The sequence below is a fragment of the Hypomesus nipponensis genome, chromosome 13 (genome assembly GCF_054491055.1).
Source record: "Hypomesus nipponensis isolate SF chromosome 13, ASM5449105v1, whole genome shotgun sequence".
NCBI classification, from domain to species: Eukaryota; Metazoa; Chordata; class Actinopteri; order Osmeriformes; family Osmeridae; genus Hypomesus; species Hypomesus nipponensis.
In genome coordinates, this window is record NC_140373.1 from 14,064,988 (window position 1) to 14,092,454 (window position 27,467).

At 43.6% G+C, this 27,467-nt stretch overlaps 1 protein-coding gene across 3 annotated transcripts in view; it reads left to right on the plus strand.

Annotated features, from left to right (window-relative positions):
* Nucleotides 1–27,467, plus strand: part of LOC146260372 (zinc finger MIZ domain-containing protein 1-like) — a 96,601-nt gene that overhangs the window by 63,237 nt on the left and 5,897 nt on the right. Inside the window, exons 5-14 of one of the 3 annotated variants that reach the window (XM_084670190.1) lie at nucleotides 1,795–1,900; nucleotides 12,476–12,511; nucleotides 20,393–20,528; nucleotides 20,993–21,107; nucleotides 21,265–21,485; nucleotides 21,680–21,881; nucleotides 22,132–22,407; nucleotides 22,599–22,781; nucleotides 22,917–22,988; nucleotides 27,209–27,377. In XM_084670190.1, coding sequence (XP_084526316.1) covers nucleotides 1,795–1,900; nucleotides 12,476–12,511; nucleotides 20,393–20,528; nucleotides 20,993–21,107; nucleotides 21,265–21,485; nucleotides 21,680–21,881; nucleotides 22,132–22,407; nucleotides 22,599–22,781; nucleotides 22,917–22,988; nucleotides 27,209–27,377 — 1,516 coding nt within the window. Of the gene's footprint in view, nucleotides 1–1,794; nucleotides 1,901–9,331; nucleotides 9,467–12,475; nucleotides 12,512–20,392; nucleotides 20,529–20,992; nucleotides 21,108–21,264; nucleotides 21,486–21,679; nucleotides 21,882–22,131; nucleotides 22,408–22,598; nucleotides 22,782–22,916; nucleotides 22,989–27,208; nucleotides 27,378–27,467 lie in introns of those variants that run through there. The other 2 variants (XM_084670188.1, XM_084670189.1) reach the window with 2 other exon arrangements.

Below are 27,467 nucleotides of genomic sequence, written 5' to 3' on the forward strand. Positions count from 1 at the left end.
CGTGTAGCGATTTCTAAATGAAAATGTGTGCTGAAACCACCAAGCAATCAAAGTCAAATCAATAAGACTTGAAAGCTTTTCATCTCAGAAAGCTGGGACTTGTGGCTGTTTGTAAGCAGGGTAAACCTAAAGGTCCTCCTTCCCCAATACACACATTTTTGCAGTGGGATATCCCCCCATCTTAAAGTGAAAAAACGCTATCTTTCTTTGCCTCTTTGAGATCTTATGTCAATAGATATCTTATTGAATGGCAATTTGTCATCAACAGCCAAACTAACCTTTCTTAGAATGATGGTATTGTACATTTTCTGGAAAGGTCAGTGCCTGCACACCCCTTACTTAGTTAGTCAATTGAGACACAGATCAAGTGTAGACATGCATCACTCAAATGTACCCCCGGGTTATTTTATGCTGAAGAGAGTCTCAATGCAAACCTCTCTATTATGTGTTGCGTGTAGTCATTTGCATAGTCATTCCTCAGTGTGTGTTATTCAGAAGCCTACGGAAGAATTGTCACAAAAACACTCCAGCAGGTTCTATGGCAGTAGGGGCACTGGCAGATACATTCCTGCTCCTAAAGATCTGAGCACTCAGCTTATTGTTTGTATTTAACGGTTTAATGCGCAGCAGCAGGTGTCTTTTACTCAATTTCCCCAATTCAATTTGTGTCCTGCAGTGAAAATCTAGAAGCTTCTCCCAGTGCATACAGCTGAACTGTCCTCTACAGTTTACGGGTTGTTCCTGACCGAGCCAGAGCGGGTTAGAGAGCACACGCAGAGCATTGGCATGGTTGGAAAATGACAACTGACAGTAGCCATGCAGCCTACTGTAGTACAATAACAGGGAACAATGACTGCCATGCTAGTCAGTAGCAATATGAATTGCTATCCAGCTTAGCACTGGATATGTCCATCACAGCCTGTTATCTCTGTTTTCATCTATGGCCACTCCAGTGCCGAGTCTTTTCGACATACACTTCCCCCCAAAAAAAGCACCACAATTCTTGTGCTCCTGATTGTGCAATTAAGGCACTAGAATTAGAACTGTGTACTGTAAAGCTTAGACTAGAATTACCATTTAGCAAAATGCCCCTTGCATGTTTAGGTTTTAATTAGACAACTTACACTCATATATCTTCCTCATAATGTGTGTTTCCTATAAATAAGACAGAGATATGCATACTTTCTGTGGTATCCCATCTAAAACTATACTTTACAAAGATAATTATATGTTTCAATGAACAGTGTTGTGCTGAAACACCCCCGGGCATGCCTTGAACTTGTGTCTGGGTGTAACAGCAGAATCTGCTACTGGGAAATGATGGGGAAGGGAAGGTTCCATCTCTGGGGAAGCATGTCTGTGTGCTGGCAATTTTTTTTAAGTTTGAAGAGATTGGAGGAGAGGATCTTTTTTTGGCAATGTATTGGCAATGTTAAATCAAAGTTTTCTGCCATTTAACAGCAGTTTACAGCGTTACCTGGGGAATCAAGGTTTTCAGTTAATCTTTCCCTTCAGCAGGCATCCGTATAGATTCATGTAATGGCAGAAAGTCTGTCCCTCTTTGTCTGTCCAAATGTCCACCACCTTCAAAATGTGTATTAAAGACAGACCTTTGAATCATTGAACATCTATAATAGGTCCATCACATCCATATGTCTGAGTTATAGATGTTATAGCAAACAGCCCAGAACGAGACTGAAACAAGACAGACACATCTTTTATAGTTACCCTGAAGGAACTTCCCTTTGAAGAAAAACGTGGGTATCTGACCGTTTAACTTGTTGTTCTGGTCAGGTGGTGAGTCGAGTAGCAGCACAGCAAGGCTATGACTTGGACCTGGGCTACCGACTCCTGGCTGTGTGTGCAGCCAACAGAGACAAGTTCACTCCCAAATCCGCAGGTAGGACCTCAATCTGCTTGTCTCACACTCCTCGATCCATTCCATGCCCAATAATCCAACCCGGTGACCGATAAAGTGTGGGTGTTGCTGTCCATAATGCAGTGTGAACCCACAGATTAAAAAAATGTTTTTTAACAAAGGCAAAGCTGTACATTATCTGTTTTGTAAAATGTTTATAACTCCTGTCTTTTATGATCCTGTTATCTTTGTTTTAATTCTGATACAATATATGTGGACATAACGCCACATATTTATGATACTGTTTCACTCTCAGAAAAAGACTGGCATGTAAAACCATATGTTAAGGAACACCCTATGATAAAGGTTCTAGATACTACCCGTTACAGATAAGTTAGACCCTTTAGGATCCAAACAGAACTCCATATTAAAGGTTGTGTCCAAAACCTTTTTTTTCCAGAGGATTCAATACAGAGTATTCTACATTATATTTCTTCTAGCACTCTTGATTTCTAAGTACAATATTGCACACAGCACAAATTACTAGTATCCAGTAAGAATACTTGTATTTATTGGGCGTGGACCATTAAGTCTGGAACTGAAAACATCCTCAAGTGTCCTGTTCTTGTACATTTGTCAATGTAGCCATAGATTATTTGGTCAGATGGTGACTGCCAATTACCTTTATAATCTATCTGACGAAGCATAATGTAGCATGCAGAGAATGAAGGTGTATACCCTGTCAAAACCTCAGCAGATAACCATGGTTACTGCAAAATATTTTGTAGTCTTTGAACACTTTGTGATTTGTGATTTCCACCTGCTGCGGTAAAGAGGAAAATCTCATGTGCAATTGTTATGATGTAGATTTGGTCTGTGCTATGTTATTGCAGCAGTCTAGGACATAAAACAGACACTCACTGAACCTCACCTAATGTCTACCCTCTTCCTTGATCCAATTTTATGTTTGTATGAGGATTTGGATGTTATAATATAATTTCATGTCAGCCAGAAAAAGAAAAAGAAATCTTCTTCCAATTAACTTCCACTAAATTATATAATTCTGGATAATTCCATATCAAATGTTGGCCCCACTTTATGGGTTTGTATAAGATTACTCATTGACTCTCCGTCTGAATAATTTCTTGCTACAGCAGTCATCTGGAAAGCAGTGAGAAGGCAGTCCAGACAGCATCCCAAAGTATATTTCATGGTCAATTATGTACATGCATAAATATTGTGAATGGTTGATTAGAAATACTAGCGCAAGCCTAGGTATAAGAAGACAAGAAAAAAAAAACTACAAAGTCTCCACATTCAGGCTACAAAGGCAGGGCCCACACTGGCAGCTAGGACACGGCTCTTAACACGCTACTAGGGCCCCAGGGGCAGGGTCTGTGCCCAGACATCCAGCAGCACTGTTGCCCAGCGACAGAGAAGGGAGGGAGTCACATGACAGGGCCAGGATGGCGGCAACGGGTCGGCCATCCGACACCAGAGACAGACGAGTCAGTGTCTGCGATTTGCAGAGGAGGGCTTTTTGGACACGCCTCAGAATCTAGCAGAGAACAAATCAACTCAGGAATGCCAGATTAGTAGAGGGGGAAGAGAGGGAGATGGGAGGAGAGTTAGGTGAAGTGGTTTTAATTGAATACTGTTCTTTGCATAATGTTGCTCTAACAATAATTCATTTAGCCTAGTCTGCCAGATTTCCTGGACGCCGTCCAAGCTACTAGCTCAATGACTACACAGTTCAGTGCTCCGAGCTGGGAGTTCCTCTCCACTCTATCACAAATATGACAAGAGCACAGCTTTGTTGCGTAACTTGTCATTTTTACTTTCAGGATTTAGACATTTGATTGTTCCACCTCTTGACGCACTGTAAGTGTTGCGTTTTGTTCTCTAGTCATTCTCCATATTTGTTTACAAAAGCAACAGTGTTGTATGAACTGCGGCCTTGGATGTTGTCACCAGATCTGTCATATAATGACTGTGTGTTGTTACATAGGGAGTGTCTGAGGGAAAGATGGGTGTTTTTCTTTTTTTCCATAACCAGAAGTTTGTTCTATGTGCCACTGTGTCTTGTAATCTGTGATGCCATATAGGCTTCCAAGTGAGAGAGTCAATTTGCTCCAGATTTGGTGGTCTAATGTTTTAGCCCGCCTTTCTGGTCAATACGCAAATAGATTAACCTATTTGCTGGCCAGTTTGAACACAGTTGTACTGCAGAATATGGAAGGCCTGGCTGCAGACAATGGCTATTTCTATTCTGCTACATAAAAGAAAGGGAAATTGCTGGAAAAAGAACTGAGGGAAAAGCTGAAGTGGTAGTATGACAAATCAATGCTCAGAAATACATTTAAAGTAGAGCTAGATTTTGTTTATCCAGTCATCATGTTTGTTTGAGACTAGTTTACAATTTTGTTGAAAAGAGTAAGTTAATTCAAATAGGAAAGATCACCTGAACCTGAAGAACTTCACTGACATCTGTTGCTTTCACCTCATAAATGTATTGATGCCTACTAAATAGCACTCTATGTATACTTTTATATTATATTCAAAGCATAATGTTGCATTGGAAACTGATTGAATTTACTTAAGTGGTAAAAAAACAAACACTAGACCAGATACAAATCATTCAGTTCACTTTGTTTAACTTTGAATAAAACACAAATAATCTCAATGGATAGTAAAAAATGTTGTGTCAATGATGGTATTGTGAGCACTTTATAGAAAGCATTCTAATTTCATAGCCATTTAGTATGTGGGCCAGATTGCAAGGGAAGAGCTGGCTAAGGGGGAGGATCTGTCTGCAAGTTGTGACCTCTTTGTGAATGAGATTAGCCTGCTCTATTAATCTGTGATTACTAGGACTGTTTTACCACAGAGCAAAGCCTTGCACGTGGAATAACACTTCTGTCAAAGAAGGGGATTATTTATTGTGGGGATGAGTGCACATGGACCTCTCTCTATCTGAGGCGAAATCACAGCCTATTTAGGGTGGGTTTCATCAGCTCCAAGCATTCACTTATCAAAGACACAGCCCACCCCTCTGACAGGAGTATTGGTGCAGTCTGGTACAAGTGTTTTAGACAAAATGTTCAATCACAATTCTCCCTATGTGGTTCACAGTGGCACATTCCAACGTGACTGCGCTTCAGCAAGCACTTGGAATTCCTGAGTTCTAAAGAGCAAAAGAAGGCACCAATTTATAAGAGGGAGAGAGTAAGTTTAGTCTTTTAGGTCAATTTATTTTTCCTGCACAGTAAATTTATTATACATTTTTGCTGGTCGAATTCATTACTCCGTGTCAGGGTGAATTCATAAATGTCTTCCCGTTCTCAAAAGAGATTAGCATAGCCATGTCTTCACCAACATTGTTTCTCATTCCCTCAGTGTATAGAGGCCTCTGTCTCTCATGCACCCTTCCCAGGGGTATCTCAGGAGACAGTTACAGTATTCTATTCTTTCCCATTGTCTGTTGTAGTTCTTTTGACAAGGCATGTTTTTAAAGGTGTGACCTTAAATGTTGGCTTTCTGTTTTCTCAACCAGCCCAAACATGAAACTCAGGAGCAGGTTTTTGTTGGAATGTTGTTAAACGTTTTATCTCAAGTGTGAGATATTGAGTCAAAGTCAAGAGGAGGATTACCTATTCTCAGATCACCAAAACTGTTTAGGCCCACACAGTTTGATACATTTCATGAACAGTAATGTAAATTAAAGCTGAGCCAGGATCCAAGAACAGAAAGATTTCATCCAATATATTTAATGTGTATTCTCTCGACTATCCATTTGTCCAGTCATACAATCAATAAGTAGCCACTGTTAAAGTCTGACTTTGGACTTCAACTGAATTATTTTTTTGCACTACGTGGCCTAGCTAGGTCCACTGACTTACCAACAATGTCTCCTAGCAAGTATTTGTTTGTACCTGTTATACAAGTCAGGGCAGTTTACATTAAAACTCTTTCAAATGCAATTCTGTTCAAATACATCCCCTACATCTCCCGGTTCATGACGTTTCCTTAAAGGGGTTTATTAATCATCTAGTGAATTATCAGGGGTGTAGGATAAAAACCAAATGTTTACTCGCCGATACTTGCTGTGTCATTTTTACGCTGTGTGCCATGCTATTCACAACATGAGCAATTGCTTAGCAATGCCCATTGTTAAATTTTGATAAGCAGGCCTGTCACTGCATGATCCATACGACCCTGCACAATTTTCTTACCCATAAGTAAATGCAGAATATTCATTGTTTCTGTCAAATGTGTTAAAAACATGAGAAAAACATGCACATTACACATCCAGATAAGGTATCACTTTATTAATCCTCACATGGGTAAATTTAAGAATTCACTAAACCCAGGTGTAACATGCAAGTAACAAGAAAACTACACCAGGCATGGCCATAGAGTTTTCGATTTGGAGAATAAAAGTTAAACAGGTCAAATGGCTGGTTTCTGAGTTTGCTGCATAAAATACAGAGCATCTTCATGTTTTATTGGATTGGACAGCTCAAGGTGTACAGGAAAGGCAAGGAAGGGAGAAATGGGGAGACATGCAGCAAAGGACTCAGACCTGATTCGAACCCAGACCACTGGCCCATATTAAATTAATTTGGGTTTGGACATGCCTGCCAAAGGGCAACAAACTTGACAGCTCAAGTTAAGTTGATCAGAAGGAACAGATAATAACATGTCGGAAAACAACAGGGCTTTGCATCTTTGCTGGATGGACCCTTAAGTACCGATATGATAACACTAAAACATTGTAGATATTATATTGTTGCCATGAATGTAATCTCATTCTTGCCCCACTCCCTAGCAGTGGGTTCTTTATGTGTTTGCATGTCCTCCAGTGTGAGGAGAAAGTGTGTTAAAGACATGTAGTCAGACATGCTGTCATCGAAGGGTTGAAACGGCTCAGACTGGACACAAGGCACAGCGGTCTAATTTGCACGAGCCTTGAGACCTGTTGTTTCAGTCTCTGGAACTTTCTACACCAAAGTGCTTTTTATTTTCCTCTCATTTCTTCCCTCAGTCTTGGTTTGCATGAAGGAACTGATATTTTAGCTGCGGCTCTTCCTAAATAGAAAATAACATGGATGTCTAAAAACATTGTTGGTGGCCTAGACCATATACGTCAGCAACAGTTGGATGGAGTTCAAGAGTATGTCTGAGAAACAAGCAAGCCTTCATGATTGAACCTGTTGGGACACAGTGCGATTCTTGACAAGACAGTACTAGGTCTACAAGACAAGAGGTACTAGGTCTACAAAGGACTTCCACTTACTGCTTAATCGCAATTAACTACAGTAATAGTCACAGTCACACATTTTATGTTAATTTCAAGTTTATTTTAATTACTCTGAAGTTCAATAGGTACAATATAATTGGGGTTTATTACCAAGATGGATAAGAATGAATGAAGCTCATGATTTACATGATCTCATGTTTATTAAATAAAATCCATATGTTTTTCAAGAAGGCTTTTGCCTCTGTACTTGAGGGAGTGTGGATTCACTTTTAAGGATCTGAAACGCAAGTGTCAAAACGCAAAGCGCAAGTAACTTGGACGGGACTATGGCGTGGTTGCTATTTTGCCTCCGGGATAAATGACTTTGCGCCTGTCGCAAATCTAAAATGGGTTGGTCTGAAGTAGCTACATTACTAATGGGTATGGTATGGGCGTAACGTGCAGTAAACCAATCAGAGCGTCATCTCACATTCCCTTTAAGAGCAGGCGCGCTTGTTACATGGCGGATTGATATTATAACGGCAGATTTGCCAGGCGCACGCCAGGAGCGGTTCACAGCCAAGGAGACCAACGTTCTCGTCAGGGCCGTAAAAGATAGATAAGTGACTTTGTATGGGAAAGGCAAAGCAGTTTTCTCATTGCACTAAATTACCCTCTCATGCTGCTTATTCAAATTCTTATTCTTATTTTAATATACATTTAATTTTTTTTATTTTTGAATTGTTTAGTTCTTAGAATTAGTTTAACTATTGTGCTTTTTTACTTAATTTATGACCCGTATATTTTTATTGTTTGCCCCCATTTGTCACAGTAAATTCCGTGTCCCATGGCGAATAAACCGAATTCTGATTCTGATTGGGATGGGAGAAGAAACTCACCCAGATTAGTTTAGGTTAAACAGGCGTGGAAGGAAATTGCCACCGTTGTTACAAATCAAGTTCACATACATAAACATTTCTCATGAAAATACATTTAATCATTGACATGAAAGAAATGTAACACAGACATACAATAAATCAAAACAATAGCTTCACGGGAAGAAGACCCTGGCCTCGCCTCGCCTCGCCAGCAGTGCGCACGGGCCAAGCATGCACCCTTAAAATAGCATCTGAATAACGCGCCATTAACTTTAGACTACAGTCTTCCTGGTCTGTGGCGGAATTGTTTTTCTGAAACTGCAAAATAGCACCCCGGAACGTTTGCGCCGGAACACGCATCTTTTTTTCGCTAAACAGCCCCCGGGAGCGCAAGGTCCTTCCCTAATTTACCGATGTGCGTCTGTGGAGGGAAAAGTCTGATTTGCGTCGAGTGCAACCTAGGAATGATACTTGCGTCGTTGACAAAGTCAATTGCGTTGGGTGCAAGTCCGATCATTTTCCAATATAGGGCTATAATTCACCTGTCATAAACTCAGCTGATCGTAAATGCCAGTAAGGCAAACACAGTGGGACCTGAGATTAGGTGTGTTCAGTCTGTCTAGATGACTAGCCGTTCTGGCTGTCTGCTCATTATATTGCTATGAGGGGTCACTCTGCGTTGGCTCATCTACTTCTATAAGCCAATCCATGCTGTGTCTCTGTGGAAAGGTTAGCTAGTGAGACTTATAGGAGAGAGATTGTTTGTTTCATTAAGTGGATTGGGACCAGAATTAAAAGTACAATATGTATTAGCTTTGAATTACAGATTTTCTAATTTTATAAACAAAAGAAAAGTACTATTACAGAGAGCAAAAATAAAGTATTTGATGGATGAAGTGAAGGATGAGGATATTGGCAGCTTCAGGTAATATCTCTGTAGTTTACTGCTCCGTAGATGTCGTTGTCGTGTAACATCATTTATCACCGGCTCGCTCTCGCCTCACGTGTATGGAGTCTAATTTGCCCCTCCCTCTCAGACAGCCCCTGTTCCAGCCACGGGAAGCCACCAACCTGCCTCCTCCCTGGCCCCTAATTAGAAGGACTAGTTTGATGGATTAAGTCAACAGTACGCACAGACAAGGGGGTAAAACCACCATTTAATGTAGCCAGCCAGAGAATTTCTTGCCTCTGCTGTTTTGGGAGGACTTGTAGCTCTCTCCCATAACAAATGTTGCTTTAAATTAATTGATTGAGGCTTCTTTTACCCGTTGCTCTGGACCAGGGCCAAGATACAGGCTGTCTAGCACATTAGGCACCACCCCCCTTGCAAGTTTGAAATGTGAGCTGCCTGCGTTTTTTTTCTTCTCTCCCCCTCTCCCTTCTGGCGAAGTGGCTGTGGCTGCTTCTGTGTGATGTGTGTATTGGGAGAGCAAGCAATGGATCACTAGACAGAAACAGAAGATACATCAATAACAGCTGCATACATCCGAGGTGAGGAGATAAGCATTTGGTTCTCTCTCCCTCTCTCGCTGTCCTCCCACTCCCCACTCTCCCTCTTTCTCTTCCATCTCTCCCACCCCACCTTTCTCCCTCTCTCTCTCTTTAACCCTTTAGCGTGACAGAAGCCAGTTCCTTGGTGCCGTAGCTGCTATTTGTGGTGAGCTTTGCATCTTTCTCTGATCCAAAAGCGTTCCCTCCTCAGCCTGACAGAGCTGTGTGAAGTTTCCTCTCTTTTTTTAAGCTTAACCCTGTTCTCCCTCATTTTCCCTTGGGTGTTCGTTGCCTGAGTGCAAAGAAACCGGTGGCAAGTACAGCAGGAGCCCATTAGCAATGACTCCATCTGTGATTGGTTTTGCCTGTGAAACTGAGAGACCGGCGATGAATAATTGATGCGTATTGTGCAGTGACTGGACAAGCAAAGGGGAACGAAGGGAAGAAAACAGAGAAGCTGTCCTGAGACACTGAGGGGGAAAACGAATGAGGGGGAGAGGAGGAAGAGGACGAGGTAGGGAGAGGAGGTAGAATATGACAGACTGAAGGTGTAATAGTTAGAGAGAGGGAAAAAGAGATAGAGATAGAAAGCTTTAAAATAGCTGCTGGCTTCACTAGTGCAGAGATTAAGGCTGCCCTGTATCTGCCTTTGTTCCCAAGCAAATTCCTGATTCAGAAGTGTTTCTAGACAGATGATACATTTTTTTGTGCAGTGAAGAGTGACAAAATAAAATAGATGTGAGCGGGGAGGGACACAGCTCGAGTTGACTGAAAGCAAATCTGGTTGATAGTAGGGTGGCATTGTGGTGAGCGGGGGGGGGGGGGGTTGGACTCACTCACAGTGTGAAGCTGTGAGCTGTCACAAGGAGGAGGCACACTCGAGGGGGGAAGCCTGAGGGGTTGTAGGGGCAGATGAAGGTTGGACTGCTGGGTGGAACTTCACAGTATTGGACACTTGGGACAGGGTATCAGGAGGTGGGGAGGGTTTTTTCTGGGGTGAGATTCAGGGATGGCACCCCGCTGTGCCATAAACTAACGGAATGGAGTTTGACAGTATAGTAACTGCCTCGCAGCACTTCGCATGATGGAGTTGCAACAGCTGAGTGCGTTTGACCCAGTTACTGCTCACACCGAAGGGGTCAAAATGGCCTTGATTATCTCTTGGGGTTGAGCTGACCTACTTGAGGCAACATATTTCCGCGAGACTCTTAGTAGTTTAGCACTCTTTCCCGCCATATTATAACCAGCAAAGTTCAGCCAAACCCTTCACAGATGTCTCATACAGTAATCAACACCGTTTTAGATGTACAATCTGTATGGCTCAATCCTTCCAAGTGAATAACTACTCTGGAAAAATAACTGTATGAGCAACAGGTTTAGAATTTTTTTTTCTGAACTGGAATCCATTCCTAAGCAGAAAATACCTCTAAAACCCCCTTCAAAGACAATACATGCTGTACAAAGATCCAATAAATCACTTCCATTTCACTTCAAAATTCACCACCACTCATTTGCAGTTCCTCCCCAGTATTTTAACTATATTTCCTTTATTGTCTATTGTTATTTACCCTCTCCTTATCTATCTACTAATAGTTTTTAGGATAATCACACATCTCTTTGGAGACCATCCATCAAACTGGCTAATGTATCTTAATTACTGCTTATGGGAATCATCCCATAAGCAGTATGGGATAATACGTGTGTCTGCGACTTAAAGGAGGTCCCAACATGCCAAGACAAGAGGGAGTTTTGCAACTGACAGTCTTGGCAATGTCCAATGTCGCACTGTTGGAGTTATGTAAACTCCATCCTTACCCGTTCCTTAGTGTATTGTGACAGTCCTGGATGCCACACTAGTTCTTTATATTGGAGCCCTATCCCCCCCTCCACACACACACACCCAACACCCACCACCACGATGCACTATTTTAACTTTGAATACCAAGTGACAACAACGGTTATTAGAGAGGACCGAGAACCAAGACTGTGCCTAGACACCAGTATCAGAGGATATTTTTTTCCATGTACTGTTAATGAGACAGATGTTTAAAGAGGGGAGGCAAACTCATCCACAGTCAGGTAGAGATATCTCCTTCCCTGACAGAATCCCATCTTTACTGTACGTAGGAGGAAGATGAAAGCAAGGAGCACGCATCAACCGCTCTCCTGCTTGTTCACTCCCCTAGGAAACAAGTTCTGGGGGCTGCATCCAGTGGGTGGATCATTTAGTTGCTCACACTCATTACTAATTTGACAGATGAACTCATTTGCTCATTTTGCTCTCTTTTCCTCAAGCCGTGGGTGAGATTTCACAGAGTAGAGAGGGAAACCACTTCATGGAGAGCAAATCCAGAAGAGGTTGAGTTAGGTACCTGGGAGAGTGAGTGGTTGACGGTCAAGAGGCACTCAGTGGGGAGCCAGGAAATTAGACCAGGACAATAATCAGGGATCGCATTTGAATCAGATCTCGACAATACCATCAAACGAGAGGCGACTTTTTTTCGATGATTATACCATGTTTCGGCTCACTCTTCACATACATGGTCATGTTTTCTTGTGTAGGGCCATTAGGTTGGGCAATCAGGTTTGAAACCTAGTGTCACTTCATCGGGTGCTATCGTAGGGCATTCTGACAAATGTGCAAGTGAACTGGAGTCAGGGGCGCCGCCAGGAATTTTTAGCCGCATAAAAAAAAACGTTTATAATTTCTATTCGTTTTTCAATTTTTTGGGGGCCCCTGCTGTCAATCAGCGGCCCTAAGAATCATCATAACTTTTCCCCCCTATACAGCCCCTGACTGGAGTCAAACTTAGGATACCGCTACAGTGCATGTACACACCCATGTCAACAGCCCTTTCAATCTGTCAACTGGGATTGAAAAGGGGTACCCTACAACAAACCAGTTTGCGTTGGGTGCCTTCATGCATCCTTACTGGAAGGCGCCCCTCAAATGCTGTGATCCGCTTTCTGCATTATCATAGTAAAATGTTGAATTTGAACCCCCCACAGAAACCAACACCTGCAGGAGATGTCAGACTGACTCAGGTACTTGTTATGTGTCAAAGTCCTGCACAGAAAAGTCATCTACACGTTGGCTGGATTCACCGTCATCATCCCAGTCTTTCTTTGTTTCTGTCCCCACATGTAGGGGTCGTACAAACGTACAAAATGGTGTGTGCTTCGGATGTGCTTTCTGAAGGGGAAACAGGCTGGCTAGGCTGCATTGGCTGCTGACCCCTTTGTCTGTGGTGGATGTGATAAAGCATGGTTGTTTACATATATTGTTTCATCATTTCACTTTTGTCATAGCACAACCACTTGTGTATTTATCGTTTTAGATATTTTGGGGTTGGGATGTACTTGTCATAATGCAGTGTAAGCTATTCAAATGACTACTGCCAGCCTCCTTGGATGCTAAAAGTCAGCATTTCAGAACACGGTTACACACTCAACAATGAAGGTCTACTGCCTCTAGTTCTACTAAGGTTTGATTAAGCAAGCAGATCCCTAGAAAAGGACATATTAGCAATATGGCATTATGTCAACTGTGTGCTGTGTGTGGTTCATCAGAGTGTTGTAGTGTTAGTACGACTCAGGCCCGGCTGCACATATGGATGGTTCTAATGAGGCTGGGGGGGTGCCAAGACGATACCCAGCCTCTTCAAGTGTGTGTGCTTTCCCTCCACTTCGAAAGTAAAGTTTGACCCCATGCCCACTGTGAAAAGGTCACAGGTGACTCAGCCGCCAGCGTGTGCCACCGTGGCACTTCTGGCCCTTCCCGGGGGGGGGGAGAGAGGGGGGAGGGTGGCCCCGACGCATCTGCTACATCCCTAATTAGTATCATTGTGGACCAGGGCTTAAGGCTCCCTCCTTCGTTAATAGCAGCCTGTTGCTCGGGGAAACCGTCTGGCTCCCGTAAGCAGCTTCTTTGCAGGTCAGCCACTCTGATAATCTGGTGACAGAAGCGTGCAAATGCAAACACTCACTTAAACGCACACAGGCAAACAAACACGCATGCCTTATCACACAAACATTGAAACACACCCTGCACTGGGCACTCTTGTTGACTTTAGAAGCCCTTGCTCTTGTTGTCAAAGGTCCAAGGTCTTGGTCTTGAATTAAAAGTAAATTAAAAATATCGATAATATTACATTATGGTTTTGGTTTGTTGGTGAAATACATAATATAAACACATTTTGCATTTCAAGTTCTGTCCAATAAATGTCATAGTGTTCTGGTGGTGTTCGTGGGATTCACTTGTGTATTTATGATAAAAATGTTTGTGGGTTCTTCGAGTGCCTCTTTTCCAATGACACATAAAAGATACTGTTGATGGCTAGCCAGATTGTATTGAATTAAGATGCTACAGTTTGGAGGAGTTTTACTCCCAATCTGTTTACCTTTGCAGGGAAAGACATGCATGAACAGATTTAAAATTGTATTGAGGTTGCGGGGAGGGGGGTTCTGTGTAAGGAATTAATTTTTCATAGGGGGGTGTCAAAGCCATAGATTTACACCTTCATATACATACACAGAATAGATTGCCCTGTTTTTAGAGATTTGCGGTATATGGGAGATTATGTCCCGAAACAGTGGCCTACTCTTGTGTAGGTTGGTTGTTATACTCAGACCAATACTCTGCCTTTGTAAGTGTTAAAAACTTGTACTTGATTTTGTTTTAATTCAAACAGAATCTAAATGCATCTTTTAGTGTCAAGATAATCCTCCATAAATGTATGTGAATGTACTTACATTTCAGTTCAGGATAAATGTCTTATTTTAGAATACCTTGGCTCTCATGCTACACTCATCTAGTCAGAAGTCCCAGAATTCTGGTCTGTCTTTATCTGTATGGCATTGTAATGCATTTGCTGGTACTGTCATTGATTTATACACTTGGGCAGCCATGTGAGGGAGCAAAATCCATTCAACAGAATGTTGGTCCATTTGAAAAACTGTTTCTAATCTGAGACTGCCGGTAAAGCAACAAAGAACACAGGATGTCAAAGCGGCAACCTAAATACACTAAATCCGAACCCTTCGCTCATTTCATGTCACTCATTGTGCTGCTTGCAGCCACATGGCCACATATGCTTCTGGCTGCAGTAATACCTTCTTGGAACGCGGCCAGGCGTTCCCTCTTGCCGGATGGACATGGCACGACACTGTGGCCGTGCGGCCAGCAGGAGGCTGTATTTAAGCTAGGGCAGATCTGAAATGGGCCATAAAACCGAGCCAGCAAGTCTGGCTCACCGCAAGGCTATGGGCCTAAGCACTCATTGACATGGCTCCAACATCACTGGGTTCCCAGTGAGAGAGAGAAAGAGGGAGGGAAGTAGAGAGGAAGAGAGGTTGTGTACAAAGATGGGCCTGGATAGATAGTTTGTTTTATAACAGTGAGTGCTGAGGCTTTAAAGCAAAGATTTTAGCCAATGCATATCAATGTTTCCTATAGAAATTTGCCCTATTGCTTTTAAAGATTTCCTCATATCGTACGTGACATTAATCAGAATCGGAACCAGAATTGGTTTTATTCGCCATGAAAGTTTGCACAGACAAGGAATTTGCTTTGGCAGGAAGGTGCAAACATTAAACATATAGGAATCTAACATTTTAATATGAGGACTAACTATACTAAGGGTGCATAACTAGCAATACTAAGTGGAATTAGAATTAAAATAAACTATACAATAAAATATAAAACAAAATATAAGTTGCAGTAATTTACAATATAAAAATACAAAAAATACAAATTGCCTACCGGCTGCAGGATGCATTTCACTCATCACTGTTCCTGGACTAGAGGGTTTAATGGTTTGGAGGGCCCTGTCTGTTCCAGTGGCCAAGGAAAATACCATGTTACATTTTTTTTTCTCACAAATTACATTCACGCATGCACCTCATCCCTCCTTCTGGAGAGCTAATTACCTTAAACTCACTGGACATTTTAATGAGATGGTAAATCTCAACTACTAAACTGTTCAGTGACTCGTTATCAGTAGAGTTTGAATAAAGAAACATTTTTCCTGTTAAGTCTGCAGTTTGAGAACTTACTAATGTTAGGTGAGTGAGGGATATTCCCTATTATGTTGTGACTGGTCTATGACCGCGTATACCTCCTTTACACATAGAAAGCAGTGTAATACATTGCATTATTTTGACACTGAAAGGAAACTGTAGAGGAAGGCAGTCCCATATGGCTGGGAATGTTTTGGCGATAGTCTGAAATTAATGCTTCACATGGCCCCTTAGGTGGATTTGGTAACCAGGGATACAAGGTCTCCATAGCCTCTTTCTTGGCTTAATTGACTTTAGCCTGCAGGACTCTATTCAGGAGATCTATTCAAACTTAGTCAGATAGGGAGAAAGACAAAGTCAAAGAGAGAGAGACAAATAAGCTTAGAATAAACTGAGTTCCTTCAGAAACTACACAGTGTAGTTTAGGTTCACCAGAAGCACTCTTCATTAGTTCACTTAGGGTCTTTCCTTGTTTTATACCTAGCCCTCCAGGCTATGGGGCTTTAAACTCATTGTTTGGTTTGTTTGTGTTTATACTGGCATGCCTGCTGTGTTGAGTGACTACATTATCTCACGCAGGCTGATTGGATTATCCATTATTGCTTGAATATGATATCAGTCAGAATGTGTACAATTTAGTAGATGGGGCTGGACATGTGTATGTGTCTGGTGCAATGCATATTGAGGTGTGTGTGTGTGTGTGTGGGGGGGGGGGTTGCCAGGTGGGTGACCACATCCAGGGGCCTTGGGTTGATTAGGGAGCAGGTGTCTATTTGATAGACCAGAGTGAGAGAGGGACGGAGGGGGATGGAGGGAAAGAGAGAGGGATGGAGAAGGGGAGGGGGGTTCACTCATTGCATCTGCCATACCTGCTGCCTGCTGAAATCCCCCTGCCAGAGCATGGTGAGAGAGAGAGCGATTTACACTCAGAATTAAGAGTGTAAAGCAAAGACCTCCATATGATTATAAAGATGTGTCCTCCCCTTCAAATGCTTTCTACTTGCCCTTAGGATTTTGCATAAAGTTCTTTGTTTTTGGTTAAGGAAACGTGTGTGATTTGTTTCCATTTTGAAGCCACTTTCTCTGGAAACAACTAAAGGCTCACTGGTGTTTCACTCACTCTCCGCCACTAAGCGGGGGAGAGACTGCATTATTATTGGGAAGGGCATTGAACAACTGTCAGGGAGGCAGTTCTCGTCATTTGTCATGTCTCCCTAGGGCATTATGACAGAGAGCGTGGCTGGAAGCTACACCCCAGCGCTGAGCCACCCATCTAGACCCAGCGTGCATTAATGCCCTTCACTCTAGCTGACCATCAGGCAAGGCAGCAGCACCAGATTAATATGGCTCAGACACAGCCTTGTCCCTGGGGACATTCTGCAAGGCAAACACTCTGAGTTTATGGAATACACAACTAGTAAAGCATTGAGGGCCTCACGTACTACATTCGCAAACGTAGCGTTAAGGCCGAAATATGCTTCTGCGAGTCCGTTTACGGATGGGCGGGCGCACGGATAGCGCCGTGACCATCCTGCAGGTTGCGCACGCTGCCATACTTCCGTTTACGTCGTCTTTACGAAACCTGCAGGTCATCAGCGCCTTTCTCCGCCCACTATACCGTACATTGCAAGCATTTAAACGCGCAATTGAATGGGCCTCCTTTTCTCATTCTATCATTGACCAGCCACCAAAGTCAAAACAGCGATGACTGTTTGAAATGATCCAGATGCCAATATTTGTAATGTAGTAGTTGTAAATGTAGGAGTTTAACAACTGCTGGAATGAAATGTAGACGCTGAGTTGGAGATTCAATGTAATCTTTGATTTCTTCCAGTAACTGTAATATTGCGTGGCTGCTTAATGTGTAACGCCTAATGATTTTGTGTTCACTCAACGCAAAAAGTGTGATTCTTGTGGCAAAAATCCTTTGGCCTGTCTTTGTCTTCCTCGGGTTACGGCTGCCATTTCACCAAGAGGCATATGCGCATCCTGGTTTACGCCTGCTTTTAACAGGTGGAAATTTTCACCGCAAAATAGAGGTGCGCTTTCACAGACGGTTTTTGTACATACGGCGGAATACATAATTAGGCGCACTTTACCCATCCCCTCCGATCTCTTTATGGGAAACTCCCCTTGACCCTCCCGTGAATGCATATGCATGACACGGAAAAGCGCAATTTGCCATTTTCAGTTCCCGCGACAGGCAGTCTGTTTGTACATACCTCGCCATGCTTTTATGCGCAAATTGCGAAACAAATATGCCTGAAGTGGGCGCAAAAGAGTTAGTACATGAGGCCCTGAGTGTACACTATCCCTTGGTAGCTATGTTGAGCTTCTAGCCATCACAGACTATACTAGCAGGATCAATTACAGTCTGAACAGGCTAGGCTTTGAAACCTCTCCGGTATTCCAGCTGGGATGCTACTTTGATGGCAGCCCACTAAATCTTCAACTAGAGAAGCACCTGATACAATTCTCTGCCATTTTTGGAATGACTTGTAGTATTTAGTCTGAAGGAACAGATGAGTCTATTGAAGAGATTGGGTGTGGGAAGTTAGCATAAGAGAAACAGCGATCCTTTTGTGTTCGTCCTCCTGGTTGTCCTAGGAGAGGTTTGGGAGGAGAAGGAAAGAGGAGGACGTGTAGAAGGAGGGATAGATTGTGAGAGCTCAGAATGGGTTGGCCCTTTTCAACCTGTCATATGAAACCTGAAGTTGATCCGTTAACTCAATGACAGAGCACCTCCCCTTTAAGCAGGTCTGGCTCAGCGGAGGTGGTAATTTTGTGGGGCGATAAGCTCTTATCTAATGGTTGGGTAGAATAATTCACCCATAAGTGTCGGGGCGGGAGCTTGTCCCTCTCAACTCAATGTGCCGTGTCACTGCTCAGCTCCCCGGTCTTGCAGTGATGTTGATTTCTCTGCTTTCACCGCACTGCATTAAACAGTCCATGGGCTGGCGGCGGCGGTTTGAAACGGGAATACGCAACCCTCCTGTGGCAAGTCTCGCAGTGCCGCGGTTTGGGGATAAATTGTGGAGACATGTTTATCAACACGGCGGAGGTGCAAGTTAGCCCTTGTTGGAAAGAATAATGGTGTCTAATTGAGCTGCAACATGCTGGCTAGTTGCCAGCCCCTCCAATGGAAATCTCTCTCTGTCAAAAGGGGGGGCCCCCAACAGCTCTGAATGGTGTTGTTCTGAAATGTTTACCCTGCAGTACGGTAGCGTTATGGTGCTTGAACCAGTGTGCTGTAGTAGACCCGTCATAGGTAGCAAGGCATGTTAAATGCAGGCTCCTCACAGCCTTTCCCTGTGTGTTTCATAGGGTTAGGTTTGGTGAGGGATGCCTGAGGGGTCTGCTGTGTTGTCAGATTCATTCTTTATTCTTAGCACCAGAATTGTGGCTCTAGTCCTAGCACCACCCCTCATCTTCAACTCCAGCCCTCAACTCGAGATCAGCTCCCATCTCCAGCCCCAGCTCAGATCGATGCTCTGAAGGAACCATGCAGTCTGTCTCCCGGCACCTGTCTTGCCAAGAGCAGGGGGTAAGGGGGGTGGGGGGGGAAGGACCCAGCTGCCTCGGAGCCCGAGCCCCGTGCTGCTTTTAAAGGAGAGGGAGGAGGATTTGGAGGGAGGGAGAAGAGAAGTGGAGGAGGGAGGGGAGGAGAGGGAGAGAGACTGCTGGTACCATCTGTACATGTCTTTTGTATTCCAGCCCTCATCTTTACACAGAGAGAGGCTGGTGTGCTCAGTGTTCTAATGAAAGGAGAGGTGCCTTTTGGGGCTGAGATGCACAGCCATAAGTGGGCTGAGTGAGAGGATAAGGTGTGTTTTTTCGTTACCGTGTGGGTGCATTTTGTGCATTTTTGTGTGTGTTCACATGTTGTAATTGGCCACAATCCTCTATGTCGAGGACATCTCACATCCTAAGTATGCTCATTGTGTGTGTGTGTGTATGTGTGTGTGTGTCTGTATGTGTGTGCGGTTTACCGTACACACGTGTTTCCAAATGTCAGAGTTCCATGTTTATTAAGAGAGACAGACGCTTTTGTTTGTTCCTCCTACCCATTATCTCCATTAGCCTGTTCTCCTCTCTCTCCCTCTCTCATCCTCCCTCCTTGCCTTTATACCCTTCCATCCGTCTCTGTTTTGCCATCACTTCCCCTACTCTCTCACTGTGTCATGGTGGTGTAGGGGTCGGCCCTTCTCTCTGGCAGTAAGGATGTAATTAGCTGTGACGACTGGTATGAGGTAAGTCAGCTGTCGTGTCAACGTGGCCGCGTTCTGGTCTGTGACTGTGAGTGAGTCACCACTGTAGTGGAAAACTCCCAGTATTCTGCTTCACCCGGTGTCTTAGCCCAGAAGTGCTGCTGCTGTGAATCCCAAGAGGGGGTGGCTACCCTCCGCTTTGATTGGATACACATTCCCTTTCTTTATAGTGCTGGAGTGAGGAGGGGAATACAAATTGAAAGTGTCTTTTGTAGTTGACATACTGTTAAAGATGCACTGCAGATGAAAAGCATGATTTGATCAAACACCACACTGTGGTAGTTACCTAACTAAGCAGGACCTGTAGGTAGGGTTGCTGCTCATCCGAGGGGCCATAGTGACCTCTTGTGGCCAGAGACGATAGTTTGGTTTATTTGAGGTCCATTTATTTATCACAGGGATTTTATGCATTGCACGGTCAGTTGGGCCATTGCATTTACATTGTTGAAAAAAAATCTCTGTTGCTTTAATTCCTTTTTGTTAATGTATCATCAGCGCTTCCCCTCACACACATTCATTCATGTCTTAATGGGATGCCGTAGTAGAGGGTTGTTTGTTTGTAAAATAGACTGTATTAGTGTTAACATTCCCCACAGGAGTCAATAATCCCATGGTCCTTTTCTTTCTCCATCTCCATCAGCCCTGCTATCGTCCTGGTGTGAGGAGCTGGGACGCCTGCTTCTCCTCCGTCACCAGAAGAACAGACAGAACGAGCCCCCTGGCAAAGTACCCATGCAGACCCCCATGAGTTCCATGAAGCCCACCCTCTCACATGGGTCAGTGTGCTATGTGTGTGTCTGCATGTGGGTGTGTTGGCCCTGTGGAAAGCCTGTGCTCTCCCCATGAAGCACACCATCCCTCATGAATCAGTGCCCAGACACACTGTCTACCTTACTACACAGATAACAGGTTTAGTTGAGACTATCGGTACCTCTTTACCTAGATTAGATATCATGTTATTTATCCCTGAAGGGAAATTTACCCTAATTCATCCTAGCCACAAGTAGTTAATTATTAAACATGACAGCATGGTTAAACACAATTAAATTTTGCTTTTGTAATACTACCATAAACCATTTGTATTGCACTTTTACTCTTGAAAATGAAATGTACAAACAGTGGGATTGTACTAACCATACAAATCACAATGAACCGTCTGCAAATACTTGCCTCTGCGTTTTAAGTCAACCCTGTAAGTCAACCCTGTAAGTCAACACAATGCTGTGTCCATTCTCTGCAGTGATGGGTCCTTTCCTTATGACTCGGTTCCATGGCAGCAGAACTCCAACCAGCCCCCTGGCTCTCTCTCCGTGGTAACCACCGTTTGGGGAGTGACCAATACCTCGCAAAGTCAGGTGAGCCTCACAAACATCCAGCAACTCTGAATTGCTGAGTCTAACAGAACCTTAAGGCTCCAGCCCCCGTCAAGGACACTCATTCCATATCGATCGACAGACAACCCTAAACCTAAGCATCTAACATAGACCATCTTTCTCTATTGCTATCTCCCAGGTGTTGGGTAATCCGATGGCCAACAACAACAACCCCATGAACCCTGGGGGAAATCCCATGGGGTCAGGCATGTCTGGGAATAACCCAGGCCTGAACTCCCCCCAGTTCCCTGGTGGCCCTCAGCAGCAGTTTCCCAACAAAGGCAGCTCCAACCAGACCTACATGCAGCAGGGCATGTACGGACGCCCCAACTATCCTGGGGGAGGTGGCTTTGCTGGAAAGTGAGTGTGGAGAGACAAGCTTTGGCATGGGCCCTGATGATGTGCAAACCATGTTGTTGTATACAGTTCTCCTTTGTATATCTTTAAGGTGCACATACACAGCTGAGCTTTAGTCAAAAGTTGGTTGGACTGTTCCAGGGAGGGTAAATCCATAGCTTACATGGTGGATTTATTTTATTTTTCTTCTTCGCAAGTTACCCCGGAGGTCCAAACTCTGGTCCTGGTGGTATGGGCATGCCTCCCCACTCCCGGCCGCCCTCAGACTTCACCCAACCGGCCGCTGCTGCTGCTGCAGCCGCTGTGGCCGCTGCTGCCGCCACGGCAACGGCCACTGCCACAGCTACAGTGGCTGCTCTTCAGGAAACACAAAACAAGGACATGAACCAATACGGACCGGTAGGTTCAAGGCTCAGTGAGTCTCTTCACCAACACAAGCTCTAATAATCCAAGCAAAATGGGAAGTATTCATATATTATTTTTTTGTTAAATCATTTGAATTATACATTAGAATGTCAAATGTCCTTTTTTATTCCCATCACTTTCCAGAACTGCTTAAATTATTTTTATATTATGCTGCTGAGTAGACTGTATGGCCACAGCAACCAAATTGAAAATGTTGTGCCATTTGGGTATTTTTGTCTTTCAGATGAGTTCCTCTTTCCAGATGGGACCAAACCAGGCATACAACAACCAGTACATGAACCAGCCTGGGCCCCGTGGGCCCCCAAATCTCCCCGGAAATATGGGAGCAGGCATGAACACCTCCAACATGAGTGGCCCCCCTATGGGCATGAACCAGCCCCGGGGCCAAGGCATGGGGCCCTTTGGGGGGCACGGCCAGAGGATGCCCCAACAAGGCTACCCAGGACCCCGCCCTCAGGGCATGGGCATGCAGGGCATGAAGAGACCCTATCCTGGGGAGGTGAGAGGATAATATCCATGACCAGAGCCAACAGTAGATGCAGGAATAAACTGACATTATTTGCCCTCCCGGGAAACCCTCAATACTTAACAACTGTTAACTTACACAATTAATATCTTATTTGTATAATTGTTTGTTAACGGTTGCTAGTGTATCTGATGGCTTGTGTTTCACCCTGTGTTTTCTCTCAGCCTAACTATGGTGGGCAGCAATATGGACCAAACAGCCAGTTCCCTAACCAGCAGGGGCAGTACCCTGCTCCCAACGCCTCCCGGCCACTCCCTTCGCCCAACTACCCCAGCCAGAGGATGCCTGGCCAGCAGATCCAAGGCCAGTACCCCCCACCAGGTGGTACCATGGGCCAGTACTATAAGGTGATCACACAGAGCAACAAGCACATCCCATGGGCTGACAGCAAATACAAACCAAATTACTTTTGATTTGTCCGTCCATAAAGTCCTCTCTTACCCCATAGATTAAACCATCTCAATATTTATTTATTTTTGCAGCAAGAGCCATTCAATGGACAAAACAACTTTTCTGGGGGTGGATATCAATACAGCCATGGCAATATGAACGGGGTAAGTCTAATTGCTTTGTGAGACTTTATGCAACTTTATGCAAATGAGGAGCGATTTTCGCTAGCGATGGCCAATCGGAGTGTTTTCTTGTTTCTCGTAACTAGCAACCATGGTAAACATTTCTAGCTTTCAAACTGGAGGAGAAATCGTTTGTGTGGCTGCTTACCCAGTCCTGGGGGGTGTTCCATCAACGTCGATTAAGGGAAAGCGAGACTTATTTCGCCAAGTCACACTTACTTTAGCGAGAGTTCCGTTCCATTAAGGTGGATTATTCTAGTTCGAGCTACGTAACCAAGGATCGGGACTAGCCTGATCCATGTCAGGCTAAAAGTCAAGCTAAACTAAAATGTGTTGCAAATAATTTCAAACAGGCGGAAACAGTTCCGTCGAGTAAATTCCTGCGCGCAAAGCACTTTAGTCCGTGTTCGGGAACGTAAATTCAGACTTTTTGAAGTGCAGACATGAATGATTCTCGTGTTTAGGTCTACTTCATCTCCAAAAAATGTATTAATATAAAATAACAAGTTAAGAAATAATGTCACTTTATCTGTTTTCAAAAGCCATTGGTTAATTGACATAAAATAAGGCCTTAGAAACTAAGCAGAGCCTCAAGACAAGTTACAATCAATTATGGCGTATCCGTTCTTTGACAAGCCTGTGGTGGATGAAGGTGCTCAGATTAGACAAAGAGCGTTTATCCCACCAGCCCCAAGGGTCTTCAGAGACAGAAGTAATGCTTCCCTAACCAGTATCTGTGGAAGAAGTATAGGTTCAGCATGCCCAGCATAGTTTATCTAGATAGATTTAATTGTCATTCTTAAATAAAATAAAACATTAATTATATATATATATACAAATATATATATACTGTGCAATAACACTTTAGCAACTCTTAAGGATGGCAATGAACACATAAGAGCAGCCTACCATCCTTTGTAGAAAGTAATAGAAAGGAGAGTAGACTATAATAGTAGAAAGGAGGGTAGTAGACTGCAGTCTATGTAGGTAGGCCTAGACTATGTAGTCTGCTGGAATCACACAAGGAAGCAAACCCACTGCAGCCAAGCCTTGACACTGTTCAGTCTGTCTGCATCTGTCTATGTCTTTGCATGTGGGACGTTCTTGAACTATGCCAGGAAATGTGAAGGGTATACTTTGCTCCAAGCAGTACCTGAATATTACCATCAGTTTTTCAGGTAATCGTGAAACACAAAGAATCAAGGAGACTTTTTATTCAATTGTATAAAGTATTTTCATTGTTTAAAGTAGCCTATATGTTGACAAGCCTCTATATTACCTCTCCTCTGGCTTCCCGAATATTATAGGTGTAATATACTGTCCCCATGGGTGTTTCCAGGCCCATTGGAAGACTCAGGGGGTGACTGCCTGGTGCCCCCATGGTTGAAAGTGTTTCTAAAATGCCCAGAGTGGCAAAAATTAGACCAACTGCCCTACTATCTGCCATTCACATTGTGAAATATGCTTGAGTGCCTGCAGGATGCCCCACACAATAAATGACAGTGTGCCCTCTATAAATGTAAAAACATGTCTTAATGAGTTCCTTTATAGTATAGAAAATGTGATGCCGTACCCTATATGGTGCCCTTATAATGGCCTAAATTAGACTGTTCCCATGCCCTTACTTCCAATGGAAAAGGGTGCTGTTATGAAGTGCCCTTTATGCTGCCCCTACATGACAGTGTCCCACATGTTGCCCTTTCCAAAGAAGACAATTAGATGCTGTGCCCAACAGTCTCCCCTAATGTTCCCAGTAGGGCATGCTTTCCCAAAGTTAGTCTATCACTGTCCAAGCCCCCTCTGGATCTGTGGAGGCAGACTATGTTAATTGGAAATAGCCTACTTGTGATATAATAATGCTAGTCATGCTGAGCAATTTAAAATAACTGTTCTGCCAAACAAAGTGTGCAGTTTGGGTCACCTTCTGATCTAAAAAGTCAGTGAATCCCTATTTTAGTCATGGTTATCTTTCCCCTTTATCTTATAGCTCAGCATTTAGCCTATCAGTTAATAAATGCGTGTGCTAGCAACCATGGTAAACATTTCTAGCTTTCAAACTGGAGGAGAAATGAAGTTATTTTGAAGTAATTTATTCAAAATGTGAAGACAAAAACATTATTAGCTCACATAAAGTGCAATTAACCATGGCTTTCTTCAGTGTTTTGAATTTTATCCTACAATCTTCAATTGCTCCCACGTTCTTTTTTGGGCTATTATTCTCAATCTCCTGTTGAGAATATTGGCCATATAGGCTAGCCTGTCAGAACGGTTTCAGACAGCTCATCAAATTACGCTAATTATCAGTAGGCCTAAATGCATATATATAGGCTATATATGCTAAGTAGATTTGGTAGGTCTACAATATACGCATTTTAACGGTCGTAATGGTTTGACAAGTTGATCTCCCTTGCCATGTTAATTGCGGCAACATTGCCCTTTTTGGGGACAACAAAAAAAACCTCAAAAAATCCATTTACGCTGCTGAAACAACACCTTTCTGCTGCTTTACTCTTTGCGACATAACTCCTCTTTTCGACGATCGCCTGATCTGGGCTGCAGAGTCTAAGCTTATTGAGGTCTAGCTTGAATTAGCGTTGCCTGTTAGTGGAACGGAACGTTAGTGGAACGGCTTCAGGCTTAAGTCTAAATTGACGTTTGCCCAAGTGAGATTTATTCGTGTTAGCGCGACTTGCGTTAGCGACGTTGATGGAACACCCCCCTGTACGATACATAGCTGTATTCGTACAGAGATGTTAATTTAAAAAAAACGAAGCATGGCACAAGGTTGCCGAAGTTGGTGCTTGTACTTTCTAATTCAGTTTAGTGACATTACGTAACTTTGTTCTGTAGTAACTAGCTAGCTAGCTCGCCCGGCTGGAACTCCCTATCGTATAGACAGATTAGCAGAGACTGAGTGATATAATGTCAACGTGTATGTCTATTAAACAGTTCTGTATTTTGTATACAAGTTGTATTTTGATCGATGTTGCGAGTACGTAAACCCAAGTCTGCACACTTGGCCATTACAACTACAACAGTGACTTTACGGTGCGTTCACACTGCAGACTTTTTTACCGCTTAGCACCGCCGGCCTTCCCACGGTTCACCACGCTCGGGGGCGTGCCAGACAGATTCATTCAGAGCTGTAGTTCTCTTAAATCACTGTTGTAGTTCTATAATGTCATGGCAAATGTGCAGACAAAATACAACTTTTACACACATTAAGCAAGAATCCGACACGCTTTCTAGATCTGACATGATCTTATCTTCAGCACACAATAGGTTATCTTTTCCACACTTTTTTTAGGCCGAGTGAAAGATTAAATGCCACCTGCACTCTATGTAACGGGTCTTTTTCCGGCTGGAAAAAAAGATGCATCGGACATTAACGTTGACATGTGTAACATTTTATTATATTACTCGAAATCTGTGCAAATCATTCGCTAGATTATGACTTGCCTCTACACATTCACTGTATGGATAGCGAGTGGCTGTGCCAGCCAGCATTTCAGCGTTGAATGTCAGTCGTGTGCCGGGTGAGCTACAGTAGCTAGACTACGCAGCTAGCACAGAAGAAAGTTACGTAATGTGAAGAAACTGAATTAAAGTACAAAATACTATTTTTGTATTTTGTGTTTACGTTTCTGTAATCTAACATAGACGTATCATACAATACTGGGTATGAAGACACATACGATGAGTTGCTCTTCCATCTTGAAAATTGTCAAACCTAGAAATGTTTACCATTACCAACAGTTGCTACGTTACAAGAAACAAGAAACCAACCCGATTGGCCATCGCTGGCGTTTTCACGCTCCTCATTTACATAAAGTTCAGAAAATCCAACTTTCGCTGCTCCGCTCGCCTTCCCACAATGCCCTATGCGAGCTTCGCCGCCCCGCTCACCTTCCCACAATGCCCTACGCGAGCGTCAACGCCTGGTTTCATTGAAAATGAATGGGAAGCCGACGCCCCGCTCTGCCCGCCCCGCTGCAGTGTGAACGCACCGTTAGAGAACTACATTCTACATGAATCTGTTTGAAACGCCCCCGAGCGTGGTGAACTGTGGGAAGGCGAGCGATGGCAAGCGATTCGCGTCGCTGCAGTGTGAACGCACCGTTACTATTGTGCACTTGAGGTGATATCCTTTCTATCCTATGCTCTATTTGATTCTAATTTATGTGGTTTTATCCTGGTTGCAGCCTCCCAGACCAGTGGGTAACTACCCCCACTCCCCAGTGCCAGGCAACCCCACCCCACCAATGACCCCAGGAAGTAGTATCCCTCCCTATTTGTCGCCAAACCAGGACGTCAAGCCTCCATTCCCTCCAGACATTAAACCAAATATCAACGTACTTCCTCCACCTTCAGGTTAGCCTCTATGTTGGGTGGGACATGATCTTAACCATACCACTAATGTCCAATCCTAAATCTATTTCATACAGTGCTTGAACTCACATA